Below are 23,227 nucleotides of genomic sequence, written 5' to 3' on the forward strand. Positions count from 1 at the left end.
TATTTTATATGTTTAGTGCCTTAAAAATAAACTTATATATAACTTAGTTGAATCTTTAAACTTCTAATTTTATGAATAGTTACTAATTCGATTTTCATAATCTTAATAAAAACTTTATAACTCGTCATTAATTGTTAATCTCTATTGGCAAATCCATAATTGGTGGTACATTGCTTTACAACTAGTAGGTAGCATTTGTTTGGAGGTACTGAGACAGAGATTGAGAGACTAAAACTCAGTATCATGTTTGTTAGTTCAGAGACTGGTATTAAAATTTTTGTCTCTATCTCTAAAAATTCAGTATTTCAGTATCTCCAAAAAGTAGGAACACAGGAGACTAAAATTTTTAGAGATTGAGACTGAAACTTTAATAACATTTTATACTTAAAATATCCTCATTTCAATTAATTAATTCCAATTTTACCCTTTGTACAAATTAAATTAGAGTTTTATTCTTGTTTTAATTTCTGTCTCCCACTTTGCACCAAAGAGAATACTGAGATTTATTTCAATCTCTGTTTCTTAGTCTCTGTCTCTCAGTCTCAATCTTTCTATCTCTGTCTCTCCACCAAACGCTACCGTAGAGACATTCTTGACTAAAAAAGAAAGAGAAAAAGAAAAAAAGAGAAAACTTTACAAGATACTAATGTCCGCCTCCCGTGAATACCATACTAGATACTAAAAATCTAACATTATCTCCTAGTTCTACATTGAGGTAAAGCAATCTGTGACTGCAACCTTTTAAAGCCTTTTAGCATTAAATTTGTTCATAATATGAGCAAAGGAAGCCGATCCGTCCCCATAAAAATGCTACTGGAAACATCAAACATGTGAATGCGAAGATGTAAAAGCAAAGAACCTTAATTATGGTTTTAATTAACTGTAGACTATAGTGGCCTATTACTATACCGGTCTTGTCGCATCTCATACATAAACACAACGACACCACAAATGTTTCTTGCTCTTTCTTGCTTTTATCCTGCAACTTGCAAATCTCACACACACACCACACATGTTTACTCATTAGTCATTTCTCGCCTTTTATTTTCATCGTTTTCTTCTCGTTCTAGCGCTATTAAAGTACAGCTACAATAATGAACATTATTTCTGGATCCACAAATATCTTCTTTACTTATATTAGAAATTTTATATTAGTTACTCTGTAGTCTATATCCATGACTCGGAATTTGAAGGGTAAGAACAAAAGCTTTAAAATATACTTATTGATGCTGCAAAATATATACTGAATAATGTTTCGTAATAAAGTATAATTAAAAAAGAAAAACGTGGATAATCATTGGTGACTTGTTTGTTTAGCGGACAACTCGTGAAGGGATAAAGAATACCATAAATTGTATAACTACTTAACCAACAAAATCACTAAACTTATTCACGGCCAACAAGAATTTAGGACTCGGCACTTTATTAGGTGACACTTATGCTAGCATTTTAATCTTGAGTTATGTTATAAATTTAAATTATTTTGACAATTAAATCTAATTAAGTTGGTCCAAGTCTAATAAAAATCGCTCCAATTATGTGAATATTTTTACATTTCTTTTCTCCTCTTTTTTTTTTAATTTTTTTCTTCTTTTTTTCGTGTTTTTCCTCATTCTTCGTGTGTTTTTATTATTGTTCATAGAGTAAAATTAGAAAATTAATGAGAATGTAAAATAAGAAAAAGATGATAAACAAGAAAAGAAGAAGTGATAATGATGAAGAGGAAGAAGGAGGAGCAGTTGTTTTGAATTTGATGCATTCTGAATTTGAATTTTGGTGAAATCTAGTCTTAACTTGTTTTAAACTAAGTTTGTTTGTGTGTCGTCGTCATTAAAAAATTTCGGTGCATTCTGAATTTAAAATGTTATACATATAAAAAGAAGACAATAATAATGACAATAACAATAACAATGATGATAACAATCATGATGGAGGAGGAGAAGGAAAAGGAGGATGAGGAGGAGATGGTGGTGGTGGTAGTGGTGGTGGTGTGGTAGTGACGACAACAATAACGAAGGAGAAAGATGAAAAAAAATAGGAGGAGAAAGAAGCGAAGAAGATTATGATAATGAAAAAGAAGGAGGATGAAGAGCAGTTTTAAGTTATCATTTAGTAATTTCAGTGCATTTTGGATTTAATTTTGGTGCATTATGAATTTAATTTCGGTGTATTCTCATCTAAATTTGTTTTGAACTAAGTTTGTTTGTGTGTCGTGATTTTCGAACTGTTATACATATAAGAAGAAGATGACAATAATGACAATAACAATAACGATAACGATGATGATAATAATGATGATGGAGGAGGAGGAGGAGGAGGAGGAGGAGGAGGAGGAGGAGGAGCTAAGAAAAGAGGAGATCGAAGAAATTCAAATGAAAAAAGAAAGAGAAGGAAGAGATAGAGGTGGTGGCGTAGTGATGGTGACAACGATAACAATAAAAGAGAAAGATGAAGAAAAAGGAGGAAGAGAAGAGAAGAAGAAGAGAAATTTGAAAAAAAAAAACTTAAGTCTGTAGAAAAAGAAACCGTCAAAAAGCAGTTACATACAATGACGTGTTTAGTCAAAAGCCAGTTAGAGATAGTGGCGCGTGGATGTCAATTAGGTTATACCAACTTGGTTGAATTTTATTAGGTAATTAATTTGGTTGTAGAACATTAATCTTTTACTATTTTATTTTTAGAATACAACAATAAGTAATAACTAAAGATGACAACACTACCCAAATCTATGAGTACCTACTTCATTCCTATTTGTTTGGAGCGGATAATTATCCACCCCAGTGTGAGGGCGGAATCTTGGGTGGGACGTAGGGTTGGAAGTAATAAGTCGAGATGAGTCGAGCTAAACTAAATTCAAATTCGGCTCATAAAAATCGAGGTTGGCTCACGACTCGACTCATTAATAATCGAGTTTATTTCTTAAGTTCAAGTTCAACTTATCGAAAACTCACGAGTTGGCTCGATGGCTCAAATAATAATAACATAATCTATAATTTTAAATCAATAAATTATAACTTATATATTTTAAAAAATATTTAAAAAGATGAATTTTATATATTGTCTATGTATCAATAAATTATAAATTTTTTATTTATGTCCTACATCAAAATTATATATAAAAAATAAATATAAAATTTTAAATAATTAAGATCATTAATATATATAATTATATATTACTATTTCATATATATATATAATATTAAAAGTATAGATTAATTGCATATAGGATATATGTATTAATAATTTTATTCATATATATATAGCCAACTCACGAGTTAATGAGTTGAGTTTATCTAAGTTTAAGTTTGGCTCATTTAATTTATGATCAATTTAAGACTCAAACTCGACTCATCAGCTCATGAGTTCAGTTTATTGAGCTATTAAAGAGTCGAGTTCGAGCTGGTTTGACTCACTTCTTGCCCTAGTGGGATGGAGTTAGGTTTAGATAATACCTGACCTGGTATATATATATAATTTTAATATATAATATATATAAAATAATTAGTAAAATAAATAATAATATTGTATCACATTTAAAATTTTTACTTTAATTATGTTATGTATGTTAGGACGGTTATATAAATTTTGAAATTAAATTTTATTTATTAAATTTTAATAATTATAGGGACGAGTAGAAATGAAACAGATATACGAGTTAGGATTTAACATTTTACTACTCGTGAGTAAAAATAAGGCAAATTCCATGCGAATTATATAGGGTGGGACGGGTCACGAGTTAGATGGAGTCGAGTAGAGCAAAAATTCGCCCATACTTATCCCATTACTATCCCTAGTAATAGCAATAATTTATATTCCTGAATTCTTTTTAAATTAGCGGTAAATTAAAAGTTATATAATTAAATAAAGAAAGCTAGGGTATATTAATCATAGCCATTAGTATATTAGGTTGCGTTTATTTATAGAGAAAGGATACTGAGATAGAGATATAGAGATATAAAATATGTTTAACAGATGAGACATGAACAGAGATATTGGGTCCAGAGACACTAAATTAGTGTATTTTATGTCCATCGTGACAGAAATGATACAAATACACTAAATTATTTGAAGATCATGAGTGAAGAAGAATTTGGGAGAAATATTCTTTGTTCTATCACCTTTGATGTATCCATCCTTAAGTTGAGCAATGCATGCTGCATTATTTTCAAGCAGAACAGTTGGAGTTATCTTCTGATCAATTAGCCCACATGATAACAGAATATATTGGATCAGACTCCTGAGCCAAAAACACTCACGACTTGCTTCATGTATCGCTAGTATTTCAGTATGATTAGAAGATGTTGCTGCAATCATCTATTTTGTGAACCTCCATGATATAGATGTACTACCATATGTGAACAGGTATCTTGTTTGAGAACTCCCTTTATGTGGATCAGACAAGTATCCTGTATCTGCATACCCAACTAGTTATGACTTGGATCCATAGGGATAAAACAATCTCATATCAACCGTTCCATGAAGATATCGAAAGATTTGTTTGATTCCATTCCAATGTCTTCTGGTTGGAGAGGACTTATACCTTGCTAGTAAATTCATAGCAAATGATATATCGGGTCCTATATTGTTAACAAAATACATTAGCGCTCTAATGACACTAAGATATAGTACTTCAAGACCAAGGATATCTTCATTTTCTTCTTTAGGACGGAATTGATCATTTTTCACATCCAAAAACCTTACGATCATTTGGGTACTTAATGGATGTAACTTATCCATATAAAATATCTTCAAGATCTTTTCTGTGTATGTTGTTTGATGAATAAATATCCCATTTTTTGTATGCTCGATGTGCAGGTCGAGACAAAATTTATTATTTCCAAAATCTTTCATCTCAAACTCTTCTTTTAGAGCTTTTATAATTGTTAAAATCTCTTCAATAGTTCCAATGATATTTAAATCATCAACGTACACAGCAATTATAATGAATCCAGATGCAGATTTTTTTTATAAAAACACATGGACATATATCATCATTCTTGAATCCGTTTTTAGCCAGATACTCAGTAGGATGATTATACTACATTCGTCCAAATTGCTTTAGACCATATAAAGATCTTTGCAATTTAACTGAGTATAATCCCTGTGAATATTCATTGGACGATTTAGATATCTTTAAACCTTCAAGGATTTTCATATAGATATCACGATCTAATGATTCGTATAAGTAGACTGTTACTACATCCATTAAATGCATATATAGTTTATGGTATACGGATAAACTGACCAAATAACGCAATGTTATTGCATCCACTACAGGAAAATATATTTCTTCATAATCTATACCAGGTCTTTGAGAAAAATCTTGTGCCACAAGTCGAGCTTTGTAGCGTACAACTTCATTTTTCTCATTTCGTTTTCTCATAAGTGCCCATCTTTATCCAACAGGTTTTACATCTTCTGGTGTACGGACTTCACGTTTTGCAAGTGAGTCTAACTCAGTCTTCATAGCTTCTTCTCTTTTTGGCCAATCATTCTTTTGTCGACATTCTTCAACTATTCTTGACTCAAGATCTTTAGTTTCATGCATGATATTTAATGACACATTATATGCAAATATTTCATTGACAATTGTCTTATTTCGATCCCATTTTTCTCCTGTAAAGACACAATTTATCGGGATCTCGTCATTTTCACAATTTTCAGGTACCTAAACGTCTTCTGACGTCAAAACTATATCAGAATTTTGGACAACTGTAGGTGTCTTTACCATATCTTTTTCAACAGTAATAGTATTTACCTCTTTTCTTTTTCGAGAATTTTTGTCTTTGGAATCGACAGGTCTACCACGCTTTTGGCGTGAATTTGTTTCAGTGGCCACTTGTCCAACTGGGACATCTATTTGAATTGGAGAATTTTCAACTGGTATATAGGATTTGGTTATCCTCTTTATATAAAAAAAAAATACATTAAACAATTCATTTGCTATTCTTTGCAAATGTATGATCTTTTGAACTTCTAGTTCACATTGTCCTGATTGAGGATCTAAATGCATCAAGGATTATGCATTCCAATTAAGTTTCCTCACGAAACTTATTCTTTTTTCTTAATGTTAAAAATTTTAATTCATCAAAATGACAGTATGCAAAATCGAGCTTTAAACACATCTCCAATTTGTATCTCAAGATACCTTACTATAGAAGGAGAATTATATCCAACATATATCCCCAATTTTTTTTGGGGTTCCAAGTTGGTGCAAGAAGGTGGTGTATTAGGAACATATATCGCACACCCGAATATTCTTAAATAGAAAATATTTGGCTGCTGGCCAAAAGCTAATTGCATAGGAGAGAACTGATGGTAACTTGTTGGCCTCAAGCAAATAAGTGTTGTGACATATAAAATATCATGCCCTCCAAATCGAGGTTGGGAGATTTGTTCTCGTAAGTAAAGGTTTAGCAATTAATTGGAGGCATTTAATAAGTAATTCTACTAACCCATTTTGTGTGTGAACATAAGCTACTGGATGTTCAACGCTTATTCCGTTAGCCATACAATAAGTATCAAAGGCTTGGAAAATAAATTCACCAGCATTATCAAGACGAATTGCTTTAATTAGATTTTCTGAAAATTGTGCTTTTAATTGAATAATTTGAGCAAGTAATCTCGCAAACGCTAGGTTGCGAGAAGACAATAAGCACACATTTGACCATTTTGAAGATGCATCTATTAGGATCATAAAATATCTAAAAAATTTACATGGCGGATGAATAGGTCCACATATATCGCCTTAAATCCTTTCTAGAAATTCAGGACACTCAAATCCAATCTTTATTGGTGATGGCCTTAAAATTAGCTTTCCTTAAAAACATGCAGCATAACTAAATTCATTAGATTTAAGAATCTTCTTTCTTCTGGTTCTTTAGTGAATATCCATGGGAGTTTTCAATAATTGTCCGCATCATAGTTGTTCCTAAATGACTCGATCAATCATGGCAAGTTATGAATTTATTTGGGTTAGTAAACTTCTTATTTGCAATGTCATGTGATTCAATTGCACTAATTTTAGTATAATATAACCCAGATGAAAATGAGGGTAATTTTTCTAATATAACATTTTTATTTGAATCATGAGTTGTGATATACAAGTACTCATGATTTTTCTCATTCATTATTTCAATATGATATCCATTTCGGCGAATATCTTTAAAACTCAATAAGTTCCTTAGAAACTTAGTAGACAATAGTGCATTATTTATTATGAATTTTGTTCCTCCGGTAAACTTTCTATTACATTGTCTGAGCCAATAATAGTATTAACATATTCTTCTTTTGGCACAAGATGAGTAAAATATATATTACTTTTGAGAATAATGTGTGAACTTGCACTATCCACAAGGCAAACATCTTCACTATATGTCTTTGCCATTTTCTTCAAAGACAAATAATAATAAAATGAGTAGAAATATTTGCGCAGTAAAATTATTTTCTTAATTAAACATATTTTTCTAAAAAGTATAGTATATACTAAAAATTTTATTATTATTTTAGAACTTAGCACATTTAGTAATTTTGAAATTCATAAACATAAATATTTTATCAAACATTATTCATATACATCACACTTGAAATTCAAATGTATAGAAAATAAAACTTAACAAGAAGTGTGTAATTTTCAGCATCATTTAAAACAAAATTCATCTCATTTCCTTTGTCGTCTTTTTTCAAAGATGCTTGATAACGATTGACTAGGTGCCATGGGGTACGACAGGTACGCGACCAATGGCCCTTTCCACCACAACAGAAATATTTATCCTCTGTTAATTTATTTTGCCCATTGTTTCTTTCTTTGTCTCATTTCTGGTGAGATCCTTTCTTATGAACATAATTTTTCTTTCTTCTATAATTTTTCTTGTTGCCAAAACCTTGCCATTTACCTCTTCTAAGGTTATGATTTGCCACATTTGCTTCAGAAAATGGGGTGGCGCCAGTTGGGCGTGTTTCATGATTTTTTAAAAGCAACTCATTGTTGCATTCAACAACAAGAAGGTAAGAAATTAACTTAGAATATTTTTTAAATTTTTTCCTCGATAGTGCTGTTGCAGAAGCACATTTGAGACATGGAAGGTTGAGAAAATTTTTTCTAACATATCATTATCAATTATATTTTTCTCACATAATTTCATTTTTTCATTTATGGATTTAAAATTTTGTAGACGTAAGTATGTCCATTCATATCGGACTTGAGGAAGCATCACCGTCTTTTGATTATTATACCTTTCTTTAAGGTCTTTCCACAGATCTACATAATTTTTTAATGTGGGATATTTATTTTTTAATCATTCGTCAGGATGACAAGGAAGGAAGATCATGGTTTTGGTTTTATCCTTCTAAGATACATTATTTTCAGCCTTAATGGTATCTGCAAAATCTATTGAATCAAGATGGATTTCAGCATCTAGTATCCATGATAAATAATTGTTTCTAGATATATCAAGAGCATTAAATTCAAAATGAGAGAGTTTTGATATAATGAAAATTTATTACCTGAGTGTTCCTAAAATTTGATCAGAGTCCCATGCTGATAAAGTGTTGTAAATAAATAAATAAAGAAGATGTAATAAATATAAAATAAAAAAGTATAATTAGATAACAAAATTTATCACAATTACTATTTCAATATAATAGACATGATCAATATATTTACTAATATTATATATAAAGAATGAGAAAGAGAAATATTTAAAATAGTTGCAACATAAAAAAAGAGAGAAAATTATTTTACTGTTTATACACATAACAACCCTTCATTTTCAAACTTCATTTATCTGAATTCATTTTAAAAAGTGATTCTTTGATATTAAAAAAGTTAACTGTCCAAATCATAAGTGGTCATCATATCTTTATCACAACATAAAAAATAATTAAAACTGATCTGCTTAAGAAAAGTACAATTTTTTGTTTTAATATTTTCAATTTATGATATTAAATGAAATTTCTTACCTTATACCTATATATTTTTTTTAATAAAAATAAATCTAGAAAGAGACGAGACTATTTTGAAGTCAAAGAATTGAAATATGCGATGGGCTACTTATCCTTTAGCGGAAGAAAGAACAGGATCATGTGCTGTGTAGGTAGCAGCAGCGGCAATCTGTTTTTTCCAAACTGTGTAGCACCTTTTCAAAAAGAAAATTTGTCGAGTTTGTTTTACTCAAAAGTGGGCGGTTAAAAATAATATGATGGGCATGAAAAAGCAAAAAGATGAAGCGGCTAAAAACGTTTCCTCTTCCTTCAGCTGACATAACAAATCTGTAACCGTTCGCATCCATGTACTTTCCCCCCTCACACAAAATATCTCAACACATAAAATCAAAATCTCGTGGCTGATCTTCTTCCTTTTCCTCTCTCACAGATTCACAAAACCCTAATTGCTGTGTGGACTTGAGACAGTTGCAGAGAAAGTGCCAAGTAACTGTAGCAGTAGTGTTCATAGCGTGAGCTTCTTTGGAAGTGGAGGTAGAAGAAAAAGAAGAAGAAGATGAAGGGATTGTTCAAGTCCAAGCCGCGCACACCCGTCGACGTCGTGCGGCAGACGCGGGAGCTTCTTCTCTTCGTCGATCAAAGCTCCGCCGACACGCGCGAAAGCAAGCGCGAAGAGAAGGTGCTCCTCTCTTTCTATCTTCGTTGCATTTCCAGTTATTTATTTATTTCCTTTTATTTCTTTTTGTGGCGATTTTATTTATTTATTTATTTATTTTGGGCTTGGCTTTTGAGTTCTTGTTGATGCGTATTTCATTTCAGCAATGTGCTGGAACCTTATAGAACCGATCTTTGTATCACGAAGATTTGTTTCTCGTTTTGGTAGTTCGTTAATGTTATTGAGCTACGAGCGTTGAACTATTGTAACTTGATATGACTTGGTTTTAATCTCACTTGTTTCTATTTGAGTTATTGCTATTCTCCATTTTGCAGTTGATTGCTGCAGCTGGCTGTTGTTGTTTAATTTTGAATTTATTATTGATTGATGCTTACCATTGCATTTTCTTCCGGCTGTCCTGCTGGGACGTGTTTAATATAGTGTTGGTTTCTTAGTTTGGTTTTGCTAAGTCTTAAATGTAAATATCATTTATTTTGCTTGGGTGATGCATCAAACAACAGATGTCCGAGCTGTATAAAAATATCAGGGAGCTAAAGTCGATCCTGTATGGAAATAGCGAATCTGAGCCAGTCTCAGAGGCCTGTGCACAGTTGACCCAGGAGTTCTTCAGGGAGAACACGTTGCGACTCCTCATTAAATGCCTTCCCAAATTGAATTTGGAGGTAATAAGGAAATTCAAGAGACATCCAGATATGTGCAGCATTGTTAATATGCTAATTAGTTTACTTGTCTGTTGCTTTTATATTTACTTGTACACTTTATATAGGATTTGAATGTTCATTAAATTTATAGCATTCTTTGCATCATCTGGGTAGTGACTAGTGAGTAATGCAGACTAACTAGCATATTAACCAAACTGCAGACATGAATCTTTGTCTTAATGCTATACTTTGTTTACTGTTTGCTAACGTCACTGTGGGATTTTCCAGTCTAGAAAGGATGTCACTCAAGTTGTTGCAAATTTACAAAGGCAACAAGTTCATTCTAAGTTGATTGCATCTGATTACCTAGAGACAAATATGGATCTTATGGATATTTTGATTCTTGGGTAAGTATTCATTTTATGAATATCCTGGTTTCCTGATTTTTTTTTTCTAGTAAGCTCTCTAGTCTGTTTGGTTGACTCTTATACTTGAACAAGTCAATGGAAAAATTTTTAAATTTATTTCAAAGCATCAGGAGAAATTTTAATGTTTATGTGTGAATTATTCATGGCAATCCCAATTCCTGACCATCAGGTTTTGTAAATCTTGGTTGGGAATTGGTTATCAATTATCTTTGTTCATGTTTTGTTATGTCATGTGATTTCGTTTGTTTCTTATCATGATTGTCATGAACTTGCGATCTGAGCCACTAAGTGCTATTTTGCTTTTTTTTTTTTAGGTATGAAAACTCAGACATGGCTTTACACTATGGTGCAATGCTGAGAGAGTGCATAAGACACCAGATTGTTGCAAAGTAAGGAAAAAGAATCAGATTTCAATTTCTTTTATGTGTGATTTCAAGCTCTAGGCTATTCATAATGACAGCTTGAAACACAATTATTTTGGTCAGGGTTATATTCTTTATTAGAATAGTATTGCATCTAGTCATATACAATCATGTTTGGTTCCTATATTGCATATACTTGCATCTTTTGGAGATTTATGCAAAATGCTCTACAGGAACTCATACAGAGAATTGTGCTCTAGAATTAGAAAAGAAAGAGAGGGTCTAACTATGATATTTGTTCCACCGTAGTTCCTGTGATGCTCTAACTCTTCACGGTTTCATATCAGATATGTTCTGAACTCTCCTCACATGAAGAAGTTTTTTGACTACATTCAACTCCCAAATTTCGACATTGCTGCAGATGCTGCAGCAACTTTTAAGGTGGATTACATATGAAAGAACTAATGGTCACTATTTCATCATTGTGTGGTGCACAAACTTTTGCAATACATCTTACATTATACTGTGTTATCTTGTTTCAGGAACTCTTGACAAGACATAAATCTACTGTAGCAGAATTCCTTTCTAAAAATTATGAATGGGTAGGTTGCTCATCGACCTAAGTTTAAACCTCCTCAAGATATTATAATATTTAAAAAATCCATGTACAAATAAGGGAGAACATAATCATTTTCAACTATCACTCACTACTTTTTTCTGCTTTTAGTTTTTTGCAGAATATAATTCTAAGCTGTTGGAATCTTCCAATTACATTACAAGGCGCCAAGCTGTCAAGGTGCGATATAAGTTCGGGCTTTATCTCAATTGTAACTTATTAGAGTGTTGAGTGAACAACGCAAGCATGCAGTCATCTTGGCTTCAGCTACTATTCATTTTGAAACTTTAACTTCGATTAGTGTTCATTAAACCAACAAATGTTTTGAAAAATAAAATGGCCAACAAGTTTCTTCCTAGTACAATGGTTTCCTGTTTTTGGCTTTTGGAATTTGGGTCATTGGCTAGTTGGTCTTTGCACTCTTTGTTATCATCCATATGTAATATGTCAATGCACTGTTCTCACCATTTTTATTATGTTGCTTATGTTTCATTGATGCATACATAATGGTTGAATTGATTACTTTCACTTTCACAGTTGTTGGGAGATATGTTACTTGATCGTTCAAATTCAGTGGTGATGACACGATACGTGAGCTCAAGAGACAACTTGAGGATTTTGATGAATCTTCTAAGAGTATGGTCCTTTACCAAAAACTTGATGAGATGTTGTGGTACTTAACTTCTTGCTTATGTGTTGCCCACCCTGTATCTCTTATGCATGTGGTGTATTAATTTCCTTTATTATGTTGCTTTTAGTCACTGTTGAATGTTGATGTATCTTTCTGTCAAAATATGTCACCTTTAAGTCTTTAACTTCACTGCTACTCCCTGATTTTTCTAATCACCAGGAATCAGGATTTGTATACTAAAGACAAATGTCCAAATTAAGTTTTGTCCTGAACGATCACTATGTTTAATTCAGAAAAGGAATTCAAGGATCTAGTCATATAGATGTATGTTTAAAGTAGGTCTAACTAGCTATTGGCTTATTGCTTATTTTCTATCTGCAGGAGACAAGCAAGAGCATACAGATAGAAGCATTTCATGTTTTCAAGGTACTATAATTTTGATATTTGGAAATGGTTATTCTTTTTCCGCTGCCATCATTGATATATGCTTGTCATAACAGCTATTTGCTGCTAACCAAAACAAACCAGCTGATATCATCAGCATACTTGTCGCAAACAAAAGCAAAATTCTGAGACTATTGGAGGACTTCAAACTTGAAAAAGGTAAGAAACATGCCATTTCTTAAGAATTTGTAGTTTCTTCAATGGTATGAATAGTTGTGTTTCTCCCATAATCTCATATTTATTGGCATCGTGCAGAGGATGAACAGTTCGAGGCTGACAAAGCTCAGGTTATGAGGGAAATTGCTGCTCTAGAACTGAAGGAACAGCGCGCGTGAGACAAGTGGCAATTGTGTGTTGTAATAGTTGTGTTAGTCTTCACTTCTTCAAGATGAGAATATCATTTAGTAACTACAGCTTTTTCGATGCTTCCGTTATGTAATTTTACCACGTTCCTTGTATCATAGTAAACAAATAAATTGCCGAAGTGTTAGCTGCATATGGTTTATGTTTTTTTCCAATGTATTATTATTAATTAGCAAACAACTCATCCTAGCTACCCTGTAAATGGTAAACTGTACCAGGTCATGCAATATGACCTTTCTCAAATTTGCTTGACCAATTATTTTTAACTTGATTATGATTGCGTTTTTACTTTTTATCTACTTGCTGAACCGGTTTATAAAATAGAGGCTCGTTACTTGTTAGTGTTCAACCAAGTTTAAGTAGGGTGTATTATAGTTGAATTAGATAGTGTGTTCCCACACGAGAGCCATGCAAAAATAATCACCTAGTGGAGTCAATTCACCAATGGTCGGCGTCCATGGCATGTTGACTACGATTGGGAATTTGGAATCAATTCTGAGTCAAGACACGCTGGCGTTCTGTTAGAAGCTTGTTTGAGTTGCGTCCACATTTTTTCTACACACTTGTTAAAGTTAGGATATGAGTTCATTTTTCAGTCGGCACTCAATAATAGACTAAAGTGGTTCTTATGCCCATCTTTCCAAAAGCCAAAAAGTCCAATCAAAGATAGACAATGTGCCTCTTATTTCCTTTTGGAGGGTTGTTTCCTTCATTTTATTTTATATAATGATGTTCTTAATAGGTTCTTTCATTTGTGGCTTAGGGAAGCTTCATTAGGGCGAAAGAAGACAAGATGCGGTGTCCAAATGGACCAATCCTAACCGTATCTCTGTCTGAAGGATATGCTGGTATATTCCGTTAACTCATCAGTAAATAGCAGAATTATTGAAAAAAGGTAACTCATTACTCCGCTAGGCATAAATGATTTGTAAGGATTTGAATATTTTCAAGTAAGTATATGCTTATGAGGTGAGAATTTCATTTTTTTCGATATATAGCGAGAAAAGATGATTATGATAAATTCTAATTAAAAAAATCAGTAAGTTTTATTACATGCAAGTCCCTCCATTGGTGCATATTTAAGTTTTAGTTGATTAAATGAAATTTTATAATAGCACTTTACCAAATAAAAAAATTTCTAAAATTGATCTGATTTGGAAATAAATTTGTGCAAAAGAGATACTTCAGAATTCATATACTTGTGAATAAATCTCTACAACCTGAACCCCGAAAAAACAACAAAACCTTATTAAAATTCTTACCATTAAATTTATGAATAGGATTTAGATTGAAGAGTGTGCATTGCACTGAGCGTGTGTAGTAGAGAGAGCTTACATCATTCTTGTTTCCATTACCAATTTACCATCAACGAGGCAATGGCTGACACTGGTACCTCTCTCTGAGCACACTTGAGAACGCGTTTGTGAATTTTTATACTCACTTGTTTGCTTTGTATGGATTCAGCTGCAGATTCCCTCTCCGACTTCCTCGCATCTGCCGTCGACGCTGCTCGCAAAGCCGGCGAGGTTATTTTCGTAACTTCACCTCCTCCTCCTCTCTCTCCTGTTTATTTCGTTGCTTACTTCTATTGATCGTGAATGGTTGTTTCTAGATTATTCGGAAAGGATTCTATCAGACCAAACACGTCGAGCACAAAGGACAGGTATTTCTTTCATTCTCTTCAATTTCTTCCAACATTTATGTCAAATTCATCGCAATGTGATATTGTGAAGCTTCGTGATCCGGAAGTACGAGGCTAAATGTAAAAACTGCTACTCTAGTTTCATATGCCAGCTTATGATTTAAGTTTAATAATTCAATGAAAGAATATTATTTTCTGAGAAATTAATAATCAAGGCAGCACACCACATGCTTGTTGCATTGGAGAAAAATTGAGTGACAAGTTTTTTGGAGAAACTTTGTGTTTGTAATAATGGGGACACTTATTGCGGCATGTAACTGATAAAACCATCAAAGGAATTTTTTTACATTTTTTATTGTGATGGATGATGCACAGGTTGATTTGGTCACAGAAACTGATAAAGCATGTGAAGATCTCATATTCAATCATCTTAAGAACCTTTACCCCACTCATAAGGTTCATTGGTTCTGCTCTCCGGCTAACATTTCCTCTTTATTACATATAATTCAAGTGGTGCATCTATACTCTCTATTCTGTTAAGGTGATTTTAATCTGTGTTCCAATTGATTAGTTCATAGGGGAGGAAACCACGGCTGCATGTGGCACTACCGAACTTACAGATGAACCCACATGGATAGTTGATCCTTTGGATGGAACTACGAACTTTGTTCATGGGTAATTATCCGTTCTGAATCTTTTGGGTTCATATATATACTTGCGCTTCTGTATTGATTCGTGATAATTCTGTTTATCTTTAGGTTTCCTTTTGTTTGTGTCTCCATTGGTCTTACAATTGGAAAAGTTCCTACTGTAGGTGTTGTTTACAATCCGATTATTGATGAGGTGAGAAATTTTCCTTCCTGCAGAGTTTGTTTATAAGTAGATGACCTTCCTGCAGAGTTTGTTTATAAGTAGATGACCATGATGTGTCAAAGTTTTCGCTTGAGGTTAGAAAAATATGCAAAATTATTCACTGTTAGAACATAACTTTGCTTGTACTGGTTTTCATTTTTGGTTCTGGTATACTGGCCAAATTGTTAGAAATAAAGCAAGATTAATGTCATAGGAAATTGGAGTCAATTGATATGTCTTGTCCATTTATCAATAGCTTTTTCAGTGAGCTGGATGTGTCTGAACTGACTTGCTGGATTATTATTATTCCATATCTTGTTACTAGTTTTCCTCTATAACTTAATATAAAACGAAATTGGTAATTCTTGTATGTAGCTTTTCACTGGAGTCCATGGGAAAGGTGCCTTTTTGAATGGGAAGCCCATAAAAGGTGTGTTCTCTACTCTTCATATTTTTAATTGTTGTTCATTTAGATTTAATCACTAAGCTTAGGCATTGATATTTTGCAGTATCAACAAAAACTGATCTAATAAGCTCTCTTCTTGCAACTGAGGTATGTCAAGTCTGTTTGCATTGACTATATGAAATCTGTTCCTTTTGTTAATTTCATTTGCATCAATATAATGGATACCCCTCTTGCTCTCTCTCCTTATTGGACACACTTGTGCCAATGACATTTACTGAACCGAGAAATATTGTTTGCTGCAAAAATTCAATATGGAGAATATGCATAAAGTGAAAAAAGGCCTTTCAGTTAACCAGAGTAACTGAATTCGAACTACTAGAAGAGTATCGGAACTTGCTTTATCCCTAATGCTCCATTTTACTTTTATATCCCATGACTTTATGTTTTTATTAAATAGGGGATCCACATTGTTACTTGATAGTCGTTTTCCACAAATTATTCCAGACTAACTTTCCACATGTAGTTACAGTATTTTCATCCACGGTAACTGGTATGTTTTTCTTGTTGAGATGGTACTGTGTGTCATCTTACATCATGGTCATCACTGCTGAAGCTGAACCCAGTTAAATTGTAATACTCACTATGTGTTTTATTTTCCAAAGTATGATTAATATGCATATGTTGACATAACACCAATGTTTTTTGTTGTATATCATTTTATCTCTAATACAGTTGGTGAAGAACCCTGTCTAAAAAATCTCTCAACAAAATTTGTGGCTGATAATCAAATTTTTTTATGCTTTATATACATGTAACTTCCCCGTTTTGGATATATAAATTTTATGTGCTCCTCAAAACTTAGATGTTTTAAATTGATTTTAGACCATGTTGGGCAGGCAAATTAGATTAGAGTGTCATGTATTGGTTGCTATTTGCCATTTGCCATTCAAACATTCATAACCTTTGTAATCTTATGTGTGTTAAGTGAAACCTTAAAAGCTAAAAAACAAAATCCGAACATTTCGCTATATTTTGCAAAGCACTCTTATTAAGATTAACTTAGTTGTCATGATGCTAACTTGACATAGGATGACACAAATAGCATTTCACATTCTTATGTAGACATCTCTGAAGTTCACTCATAATTGTTTTCCTCTCAAATCAAGACAAATTTGAAATTAATCAAGCTTTTCATTCTGAATGAGTGAGCAGGCTGGAACAAAACGTGACAAAGTAACATTAGACGCCTCTACCAAAAGGATTAATAGCTTGCTTTCCAAGGTAAGACCAGCACTTGCCATGTAGTCTATACTCCAGGACTAAATGATATGATTGACTGCCATAACAACACATCTTCTGTATCAGGTGAGATCTCTTCGAATGAGTGGCTCATGTGCTCTGAATCTTTGTGGAATTGCATGTGGAAGGCTGGATGTATTCTATGAAACTGGCTTTGGTGGTCCTTGGTATGAGTTTCTCCTGCATGAATTTCAGGCACTCTGCTTTTCACTGTTGTGATTCTCATGGCCTCTATTTTTTTTATGTCTTCCCCTTTTCTAGGGATGTGGCAGGTGGTGCTGTCATTGTTACAGAAGCTGGAGGTGTTGTATTTGATCCGTAAGTGACTTTGCTTAAATATCCTTATTCTTAACGAATGGAAAATCTACCAAGTTCTAGATGGTCTAAGAACCGTTAGGTACATTGTCCATTTCACGTTTTACATGTTTATTCATCTTCCGACAATGTTGTTAGTTAGACATGAAATGTGGCAATCTTTATGCAGTGGCAGGAGTCATTATCATTCTAGAAAACTAATAACTAAAAAGTTGCATAGATACTTTGGAAAGATTTTATGCTTGTGGTTGAATCTAATGGTTCGTTTGCTTCAGTTCTGGTGCAGAATTTGATGTAACAGCTCAGCGGGTAGCAGCTTCAAACCCTTCCTTGAAGGATGCATTTGTTGAAGCACTGCGCCAAACAGAGTGAGACATTTACCATTTAGTCAAAGGACGAGGAAAAATGCCATCCATCCGTACAAATAAATCCTTGTTCCTTGTTTAGTTCATCACTTTTTGCAAAAATAATTCTTAGTGGGGATGACTCAATTTTCTAATTGCTTTTGTAGCTTCACCAAAATTATAATATACTATTATACTCTGCATCTTTAGAAATACAACTCCTCTGTTTCGTGTATTCAACCAATGAAAGTTTAGCACGTAAGACAAGTGCACCATTGGTATAAAAACAAAGACAAATGTCAGGAAAAATTGCTATGCATTGCCTTGAGATACATCGTAAGATACAATTATATGAATATACCGAAGTATATTGTAAGATACAATGATTTACAAATATACTAAAAGCATTAATACCGTCATCAATACAGAACAAAGGGAATACTTTATTATTACATATGTGGCCATTGTTATAGTCTCGTATCGGCTAGTGGCTGATACCGTATCAAGAACAAAAATTTGACAGAGATAGGAGAACAATTGCTAGCAAGTCATTGATCTTAAAACGAGTTGGTGATACCTCTGTTTGTGGCTTTGGTTTTTCTTTTTTTCAAGCTCTTGTGAAAATATGAACTTGCATTAAATTATAGAAAGTGATTGACATGGAACATATTCAAAGGCCGTGTGAACTGAGTGAAAAGAACAGGGCAAAGAAAGGAACGAAGAAATAAACAACTATCGGATGCTCTTGTTAGGTGAAGCAAATCAGAAAAGTTAGAGACAGGATAAAAGCATCTATACCTTTCCTCTGACCAATTCAAAAGATTCAAACAAGCTGGGTCAGGGTTCACCTACATGTGCCATATTAGGAGAAACCATGAATCTAAGCTTTGAACTGAGAACTCTTACTATTCTACAACTTTTCCTGAGGAAGAACATGATAAAAAATAGAAAAAGAAAAAGAAAACACTTGAAACTCAAAGGTAATCAGAAAAAAGTAAATAATAAATACAAATAGTAAGAAACCGATACAAAGTATCCTCTGGAATAGCATGGAGAAGAACCACGCCCCAGGAACTCACTATTTCTATGAAAGAATAATCTCCAAAACCAAGCTCTAAGCAGCTTGGAGTACCCTAAAAATTACACTCTCAATATATGTGAGCAAATATACACACAGTAAGCTCCAACATCAAAACTCAAATGTATAGCCAGTTAACCACTAAAATCCTACACATTCTGTGGCCTAACCCCATAGCCATTAGCACCATTTGCTCCATTATGTGACATCTTTCCCTCTGTTTTCTTCCTCTTCAAGACAACAATCCATGTGAAAACCTCCAAAAGGAGAGCAAGTCCACCCAAACCTGCAATTATGCCAATGTATGCATGCTTCCAGTTATCATAGCGATCCTGAGCAGATTTCTCCAGTGCACTAAACCCTTTGAAGATGTTAACAATACTGATAACTATGGTGCCGTATCCGATCAGGTAGTGGTAGATGTTCCAATAGGGTCTGTATTTGTGATCTTTGTTTGGCCTCAGAAGCAAAGCAAACAACTGCATCCAACAACAAATGTTTCTGTCAGTAAACATCATAATAGCAACATGACAAAATCTTAATCTAAACTCAATCAGGGGATCTCATTACCTGAAGGGTTCCAAAGCAGAAGAGGATGATTCCAAGTGTTCTGTGGGTATGATAAGTCACACCAGGTGTGTCACTGCCAAGTTTGAGACCAGTTCCCCAACCAGCAACACCAATAATGTATGCAGAGGTTTGGCATGTCACATGAAGGTAAAACCAAGCAGGGTCTGCAGATTGGAACACCTTCACATACCTTGCTATTATTGCACCAATAGGCATCAAGATCCCCCAGCTCAGTGCATTCAGCACTCCATGAACCTGCAAATATATTGAAAATTTTTAAGATCTTTGAATCAATCAAAGTTCTCACATCTAAATCTAAAGATAAAGTAAAGAGGACCTTTATGGCCTATTTGATAACTATTTTAGGACAGGAATACAACAAATACAGTAATCCCTAGGAGGCCAGAATTTGCCTAATTTTCCTATCCACCCTACACACTAAAACAAAAACCAAGAAAGATCCAAACTTTTCACACGGGTGAAAAGTAAAATTTTGTTTCCAATTTTAAAATTAAGACTGTGAAATGAAGGCACTTACATTTCTTCTTCTTCTAAGAGATCCACCACTGGATCCTGCTTGGCTGGATCCGGAAACAAGATCCAATTTTTCCTTGGAATCAAGATTAGCAGAATTCTGAGCATGTATCTGAGGAGTAGAACCAGACATAGCACCATCTTGCCAAAGATGGACTATTGATGTGGTCCCCTTAGGGAGAGTAACAGTAGCATAAATGGTAACCTCACTACCTTGATAAGTAGCAGACACACCAGTGGTTGCATAACTGATATTCCCTTGTGCCAACTGTGTGTTGGGGCTAGCAATTGGTGAAGTGTATGCTTTTGTGGTACCACCAGTTGTGGTAGCCACAATTGCTTGTGCTCCAGACATGGCTGATTGCAAGTCGTTATTTTTATTGATAGCCCAAGCTACCCAGTTACTTGATGAGGTGATTCCTGCGTGCCTGAATGCTATGTCAAGTTTTCCAGTGGATTGAACATAGCTCCAGTGAAGGTATGATGATAAATGTGGAAGATCACGACACGTGGCATACACCTTGTTGTTGTTAAAGGTTTGTCCTTTACATGTTGTCTGTGCTGAAGATCCAAACATCATGGAGCTCAGCACAGAGATTAACAACACAATCCTCAGCATCAAGTTTGTTCTACCCATGTTGGTAATGCTACAATCTTTGTTTCTTTCAAGTCTTGTTTATGTCTTTTGAGTTTTGGGTTGTGGATTCCAACAAAGGGAATGGATCAAAGTGATGATCGTTGTGGCCAAGGAAATTAGAGAAGAGGGAGGTTATTATAAAGAGGTTGGTGGGTTTGGGTTGTTGAGTTGTTGATGTACAGCCAAGACTTCAAAAGTTAAATAGTCTTAAAAATGGGAAAAAAAAATCTTTACCATTTAAAAAGTGGAAAATAATAATAACAATAATCTTAAAATAAACACCGAAAATTCTAGATGCTTAAAATCATGTTACCATATTAATATTCACTTAGATTCTATTTTATTTAGATTAATGGAAAAAAAGTAATATAAGATTAGATCATGATCTCACATGATTCAAATATTAAATTACATATTATTATACCAATAAAAATAATTAAATTTTACATTTGCAATTTGAAATGATTTAAATAAATACGTTATTAGTGTAACTTGTTATAGACTTGTTTGAATTTGGATACGTCCGAGTCAGAGAGGAAGCTTCCATGGCGTGTGTGTGTGTGTAAACACTTTGATTAGTTCTGCAAAGAAAACTGAAATTCCAAGTTGCTCAGTCATCAAGATTTTATTAGCTTTCTGAACCTACCATACCCATTTCAGTTTTCACACCTGCCTTTTTGTCCAACTTCACATTACACACGCATTTTATGCTTTTCAGTTTTGGAATTTGGAAATGCCAAAAAACACTGTAAACTGCACCTTTCATATTCACGGTTGTTGGTCGGTAATTCGTTCGCCAGTTTAAACCAAACAGTTGCCACTTGTTACCTGTCTAGCAAGTACTTCAGGATATTTTTTATAATTTGATTAAATTCAGATCATTTAAATTAATTTTTGAAAGATATAACAATAAATTAGCTTAGAATATATTATGATTAATTAACATTTATTAAAATTATTTAGCATATTTAAATATTTATTATAAAATATTACGTTTTTAGTATTTTGATTCTTTTGACACTTATAAATAATACCATTTTATATCGTATCATTCTACAACAACTTAAATACACATAAATTCTTTTTTTATTATTTTCTTTTATCCTTTCTAACAAATTAAAATTTTTTTGTCGTATCGACCATGAAAATTGATAAATCATCGTCTAACCAATTAAAAGATTAATTTGATTTGCGATTATATTTTTAAAAAATTAATTTAAAATATGTGATCTTATTTTAATTATTAATTTTTTTATATATATGAATAAATTGAGTTTTAGAACTAGTAAACATAATTTTTTTAATTATCAATTATTAATATAAAATATATATAAAAATATAAAATATTTATCAAAATAAATTAAATAAAATATATATTTATAAATAAATATTATTTACAAGTAAATAATATTTTTGTTAGACATGTGCATAAATAAATAAATTATCTTTCGTTGAGGATTTCAATTTACGCATATGATACAACAGTGTTATACACCCTTTTCTTTGCTGTACGAACGGAAGTTTCCATAAAATATTAAATTTGACGCCGTACTTTTATAATGAAATGTTGGTATATAACTATAAATTTGCTGATGGAATATATATATATATATATATATATATGAGCTTAATTTTAATACAATGATATATTTTATACATTCATATAATTATATTTATTTTTTTAAATAAATATTTAAGTAGTCAATATAAAAAATAGTTATTTTATTTAAATGACTAACATTAACATATAGTATATTAAAATTAAATTCATATTTTTTTGTTTGATTTGAACTCCATTTAAAGGTCTGTTGCATGCACAAAATGGAATTCAAATTTTTGACACTTACAAGTGAGCTGACCACTCAACCAACCCATGTTGGTTAAATGAAATTTATATATATATATATATGAATTACCTTGTAAACAAATTAAAGTGCTACAATTTTAACTTTATTCACCTAAAAAGCGGGCTAGAATTTTAGGTGAAATCCTCATCTAGTGTTGTGAGTTATGACTCATAGTCATATATGATATATGTGTTAATGTGTGGAGTGCCATCATAGTTGGACTTTATATCTAAACTCATAACTACTTTGAGGTAATTTCTTAGACAGATGAAAATTGTGTTACAAAAGCCTTTTATTGCTAGATTATAATTAGAATAAATCACCAAAAATAAACACTAATAAAAATTTGAAAGATCAAAACGACAAAAACATTTTCAAACAAGATCAGATTATATACGTTTTATTAAGAAATTGAATTTTCTTTTATACTTTTCAAGTTTAAATACAGTAAGTATATACAAAAATTAAAATAATTTCATGATTATACTTTTAAAATCTATTCTTATGCAAATCATAACCGTTTATTAAAGCAACTTTGAATGAATAAGTAAAAAGCCACAGCCCACAGCACAACTTATCCTTACTTTATACTTGAAATT

At 32.6% G+C, this 23,227-nt stretch overlaps 3 protein-coding genes across 6 annotated transcripts; 2 read left to right on the top strand and 1 right to left on the bottom strand.

Moving 5' to 3' along the window:
- Positions 1 to 9,051: 9,051 nt before the first annotated feature.
- On the top strand, positions 9,052 to 13,347 carry LOC130973803 (putative MO25-like protein At5g47540). 2 transcript variants are annotated; one of them, XM_057898467.1, is made up of 12 exons: positions 9,052 to 9,272; positions 9,374 to 9,622; positions 10,120 to 10,281; positions 10,549 to 10,667; positions 11,003 to 11,077; positions 11,398 to 11,491; positions 11,593 to 11,652; positions 11,778 to 11,846; positions 12,204 to 12,302; positions 12,679 to 12,723; positions 12,798 to 12,900; positions 12,997 to 13,347. In XM_057898467.1, the coding sequence occupies exons 2-12, from the start codon at positions 9,500 to 9,502 to the stop codon at positions 13,074 to 13,076; spliced, it is 1,029 nt and encodes a 342-aa protein (XP_057754450.1). In that variant the 5' UTR covers positions 9,052 to 9,272; positions 9,374 to 9,499; the 3' UTR covers positions 13,077 to 13,347. The 2 variants fall into 2 exon arrangements, with proteins under 2 accessions (XP_057754450.1, XP_057754449.1); XM_057898466.1 differs by having other exon boundaries at positions 9,064 to 9,290.
- A 419-nt stretch (positions 13,348 to 13,766) lies between these two features.
- Positions 13,767 to 18,277, top strand: LOC130973804 (inositol-phosphate phosphatase-like). Of its 3 annotated transcripts, none has more exons than XM_057898468.1 (13): positions 13,767 to 13,999; positions 14,385 to 14,493; positions 14,569 to 14,630; positions 14,717 to 14,767; positions 15,122 to 15,202; positions 15,318 to 15,421; positions 15,505 to 15,589; positions 15,974 to 16,028; positions 16,108 to 16,151; positions 17,217 to 17,285; positions 17,370 to 17,470; positions 17,565 to 17,621; positions 17,894 to 18,277. In XM_057898468.1, the coding sequence occupies exons 2-13, from the start codon at positions 14,481 to 14,483 to the stop codon at positions 17,988 to 17,990; spliced, it is 819 nt and encodes a 272-aa protein (XP_057754451.1). In that variant the 5' UTR covers positions 13,767 to 13,999; positions 14,385 to 14,480; the 3' UTR covers positions 17,991 to 18,277. The 3 variants fall into 3 exon arrangements, with proteins under 3 accessions (XP_057754451.1, XP_057754452.1, XP_057754453.1); XM_057898469.1 differs by lacking the exon at positions 13,767 to 13,999 and adding an exon at positions 14,029 to 14,054; XM_057898470.1 differs by lacking the exon at positions 13,767 to 13,999 and adding an exon at positions 14,055 to 14,073.
- Positions 18,278 to 18,943: 666 nt separating this feature from the next.
- Positions 18,944 to 20,967, bottom strand: LOC130973802 (cytochrome b561 and DOMON domain-containing protein At4g17280-like). Its single transcript, XM_057898465.1, has 3 exons — positions 20,149 to 20,967; positions 19,611 to 19,865; positions 18,944 to 19,519 (listed from the first exon to the last, which is right to left on the bottom strand). The coding sequence occupies exons 1-3, from the start codon at positions 20,779 to 20,781 to the stop codon at positions 19,190 to 19,192; spliced, it is 1,218 nt and encodes a 405-aa protein (XP_057754448.1). The 5' UTR covers positions 20,782 to 20,967; the 3' UTR covers positions 18,944 to 19,189.
- Between the last annotated feature and the right edge of the window lie 2,260 nt (positions 20,968 to 23,227).

The sequence above is a fragment of the Arachis stenosperma genome, chromosome 4 (assembly GCF_014773155.1).
Source record: "Arachis stenosperma cultivar V10309 chromosome 4, arast.V10309.gnm1.PFL2, whole genome shotgun sequence".
NCBI classification, from domain to species: Eukaryota; Viridiplantae; Streptophyta; class Magnoliopsida; order Fabales; family Fabaceae; genus Arachis; species Arachis stenosperma.

Bases quoted from the DNA above. Each gene is read 5' to 3' on its own strand.
- LOC130973802 (XM_057898465.1), bottom strand. From the start codon at position 20,781: ATGGGTAGAACAAACTTGATGCTGAGGATTGTGTTGTTAATCTCTGTG. The intron at 19,866-20,148 runs GTAAGTGCCTTC...ATATATTTGCAG, and splicing joins CTCTTAGAAGAAGAAGAAAT to GTTCATGGAGTGCTGAATGC. The intron at 19,520-19,610 runs GTAATGAGATCC...TGTTGGATGCAG, and splicing joins TCTGCTTTGGAACCCTTCAG to TTGTTTGCTTTGCTTCTGAG.
- LOC130973803 (XM_057898467.1), top strand. From the start codon at position 9,500: ATGAAGGGATTGTTCAAGTCCAAGCCGCGCACACCCGTCGACGTCGTG. The intron at 11,492-11,592 runs GTGGATTACATA...ATCTTGTTTCAG, and splicing joins ATGCTGCAGCAACTTTTAAG to GAACTCTTGACAAGACATAA. The intron at 11,847-12,203 runs GTGCGATATAAG...TCACTTTCACAG, and splicing joins CAAGGCGCCAAGCTGTCAAG to TTGTTGGGAGATATGTTACT.
- LOC130973804 (XM_057898468.1), top strand. The intron at 14,768-15,121 runs GTATTTCTTTCA...GATGATGCACAG, and splicing joins ACGTCGAGCACAAAGGACAG to GTTGATTTGGTCACAGAAAC. The intron at 17,622-17,893 runs GTAAGTGACTTT...CGTTTGCTTCAG, and splicing joins GGAGGTGTTGTATTTGATCC to TTCTGGTGCAGAATTTGATG.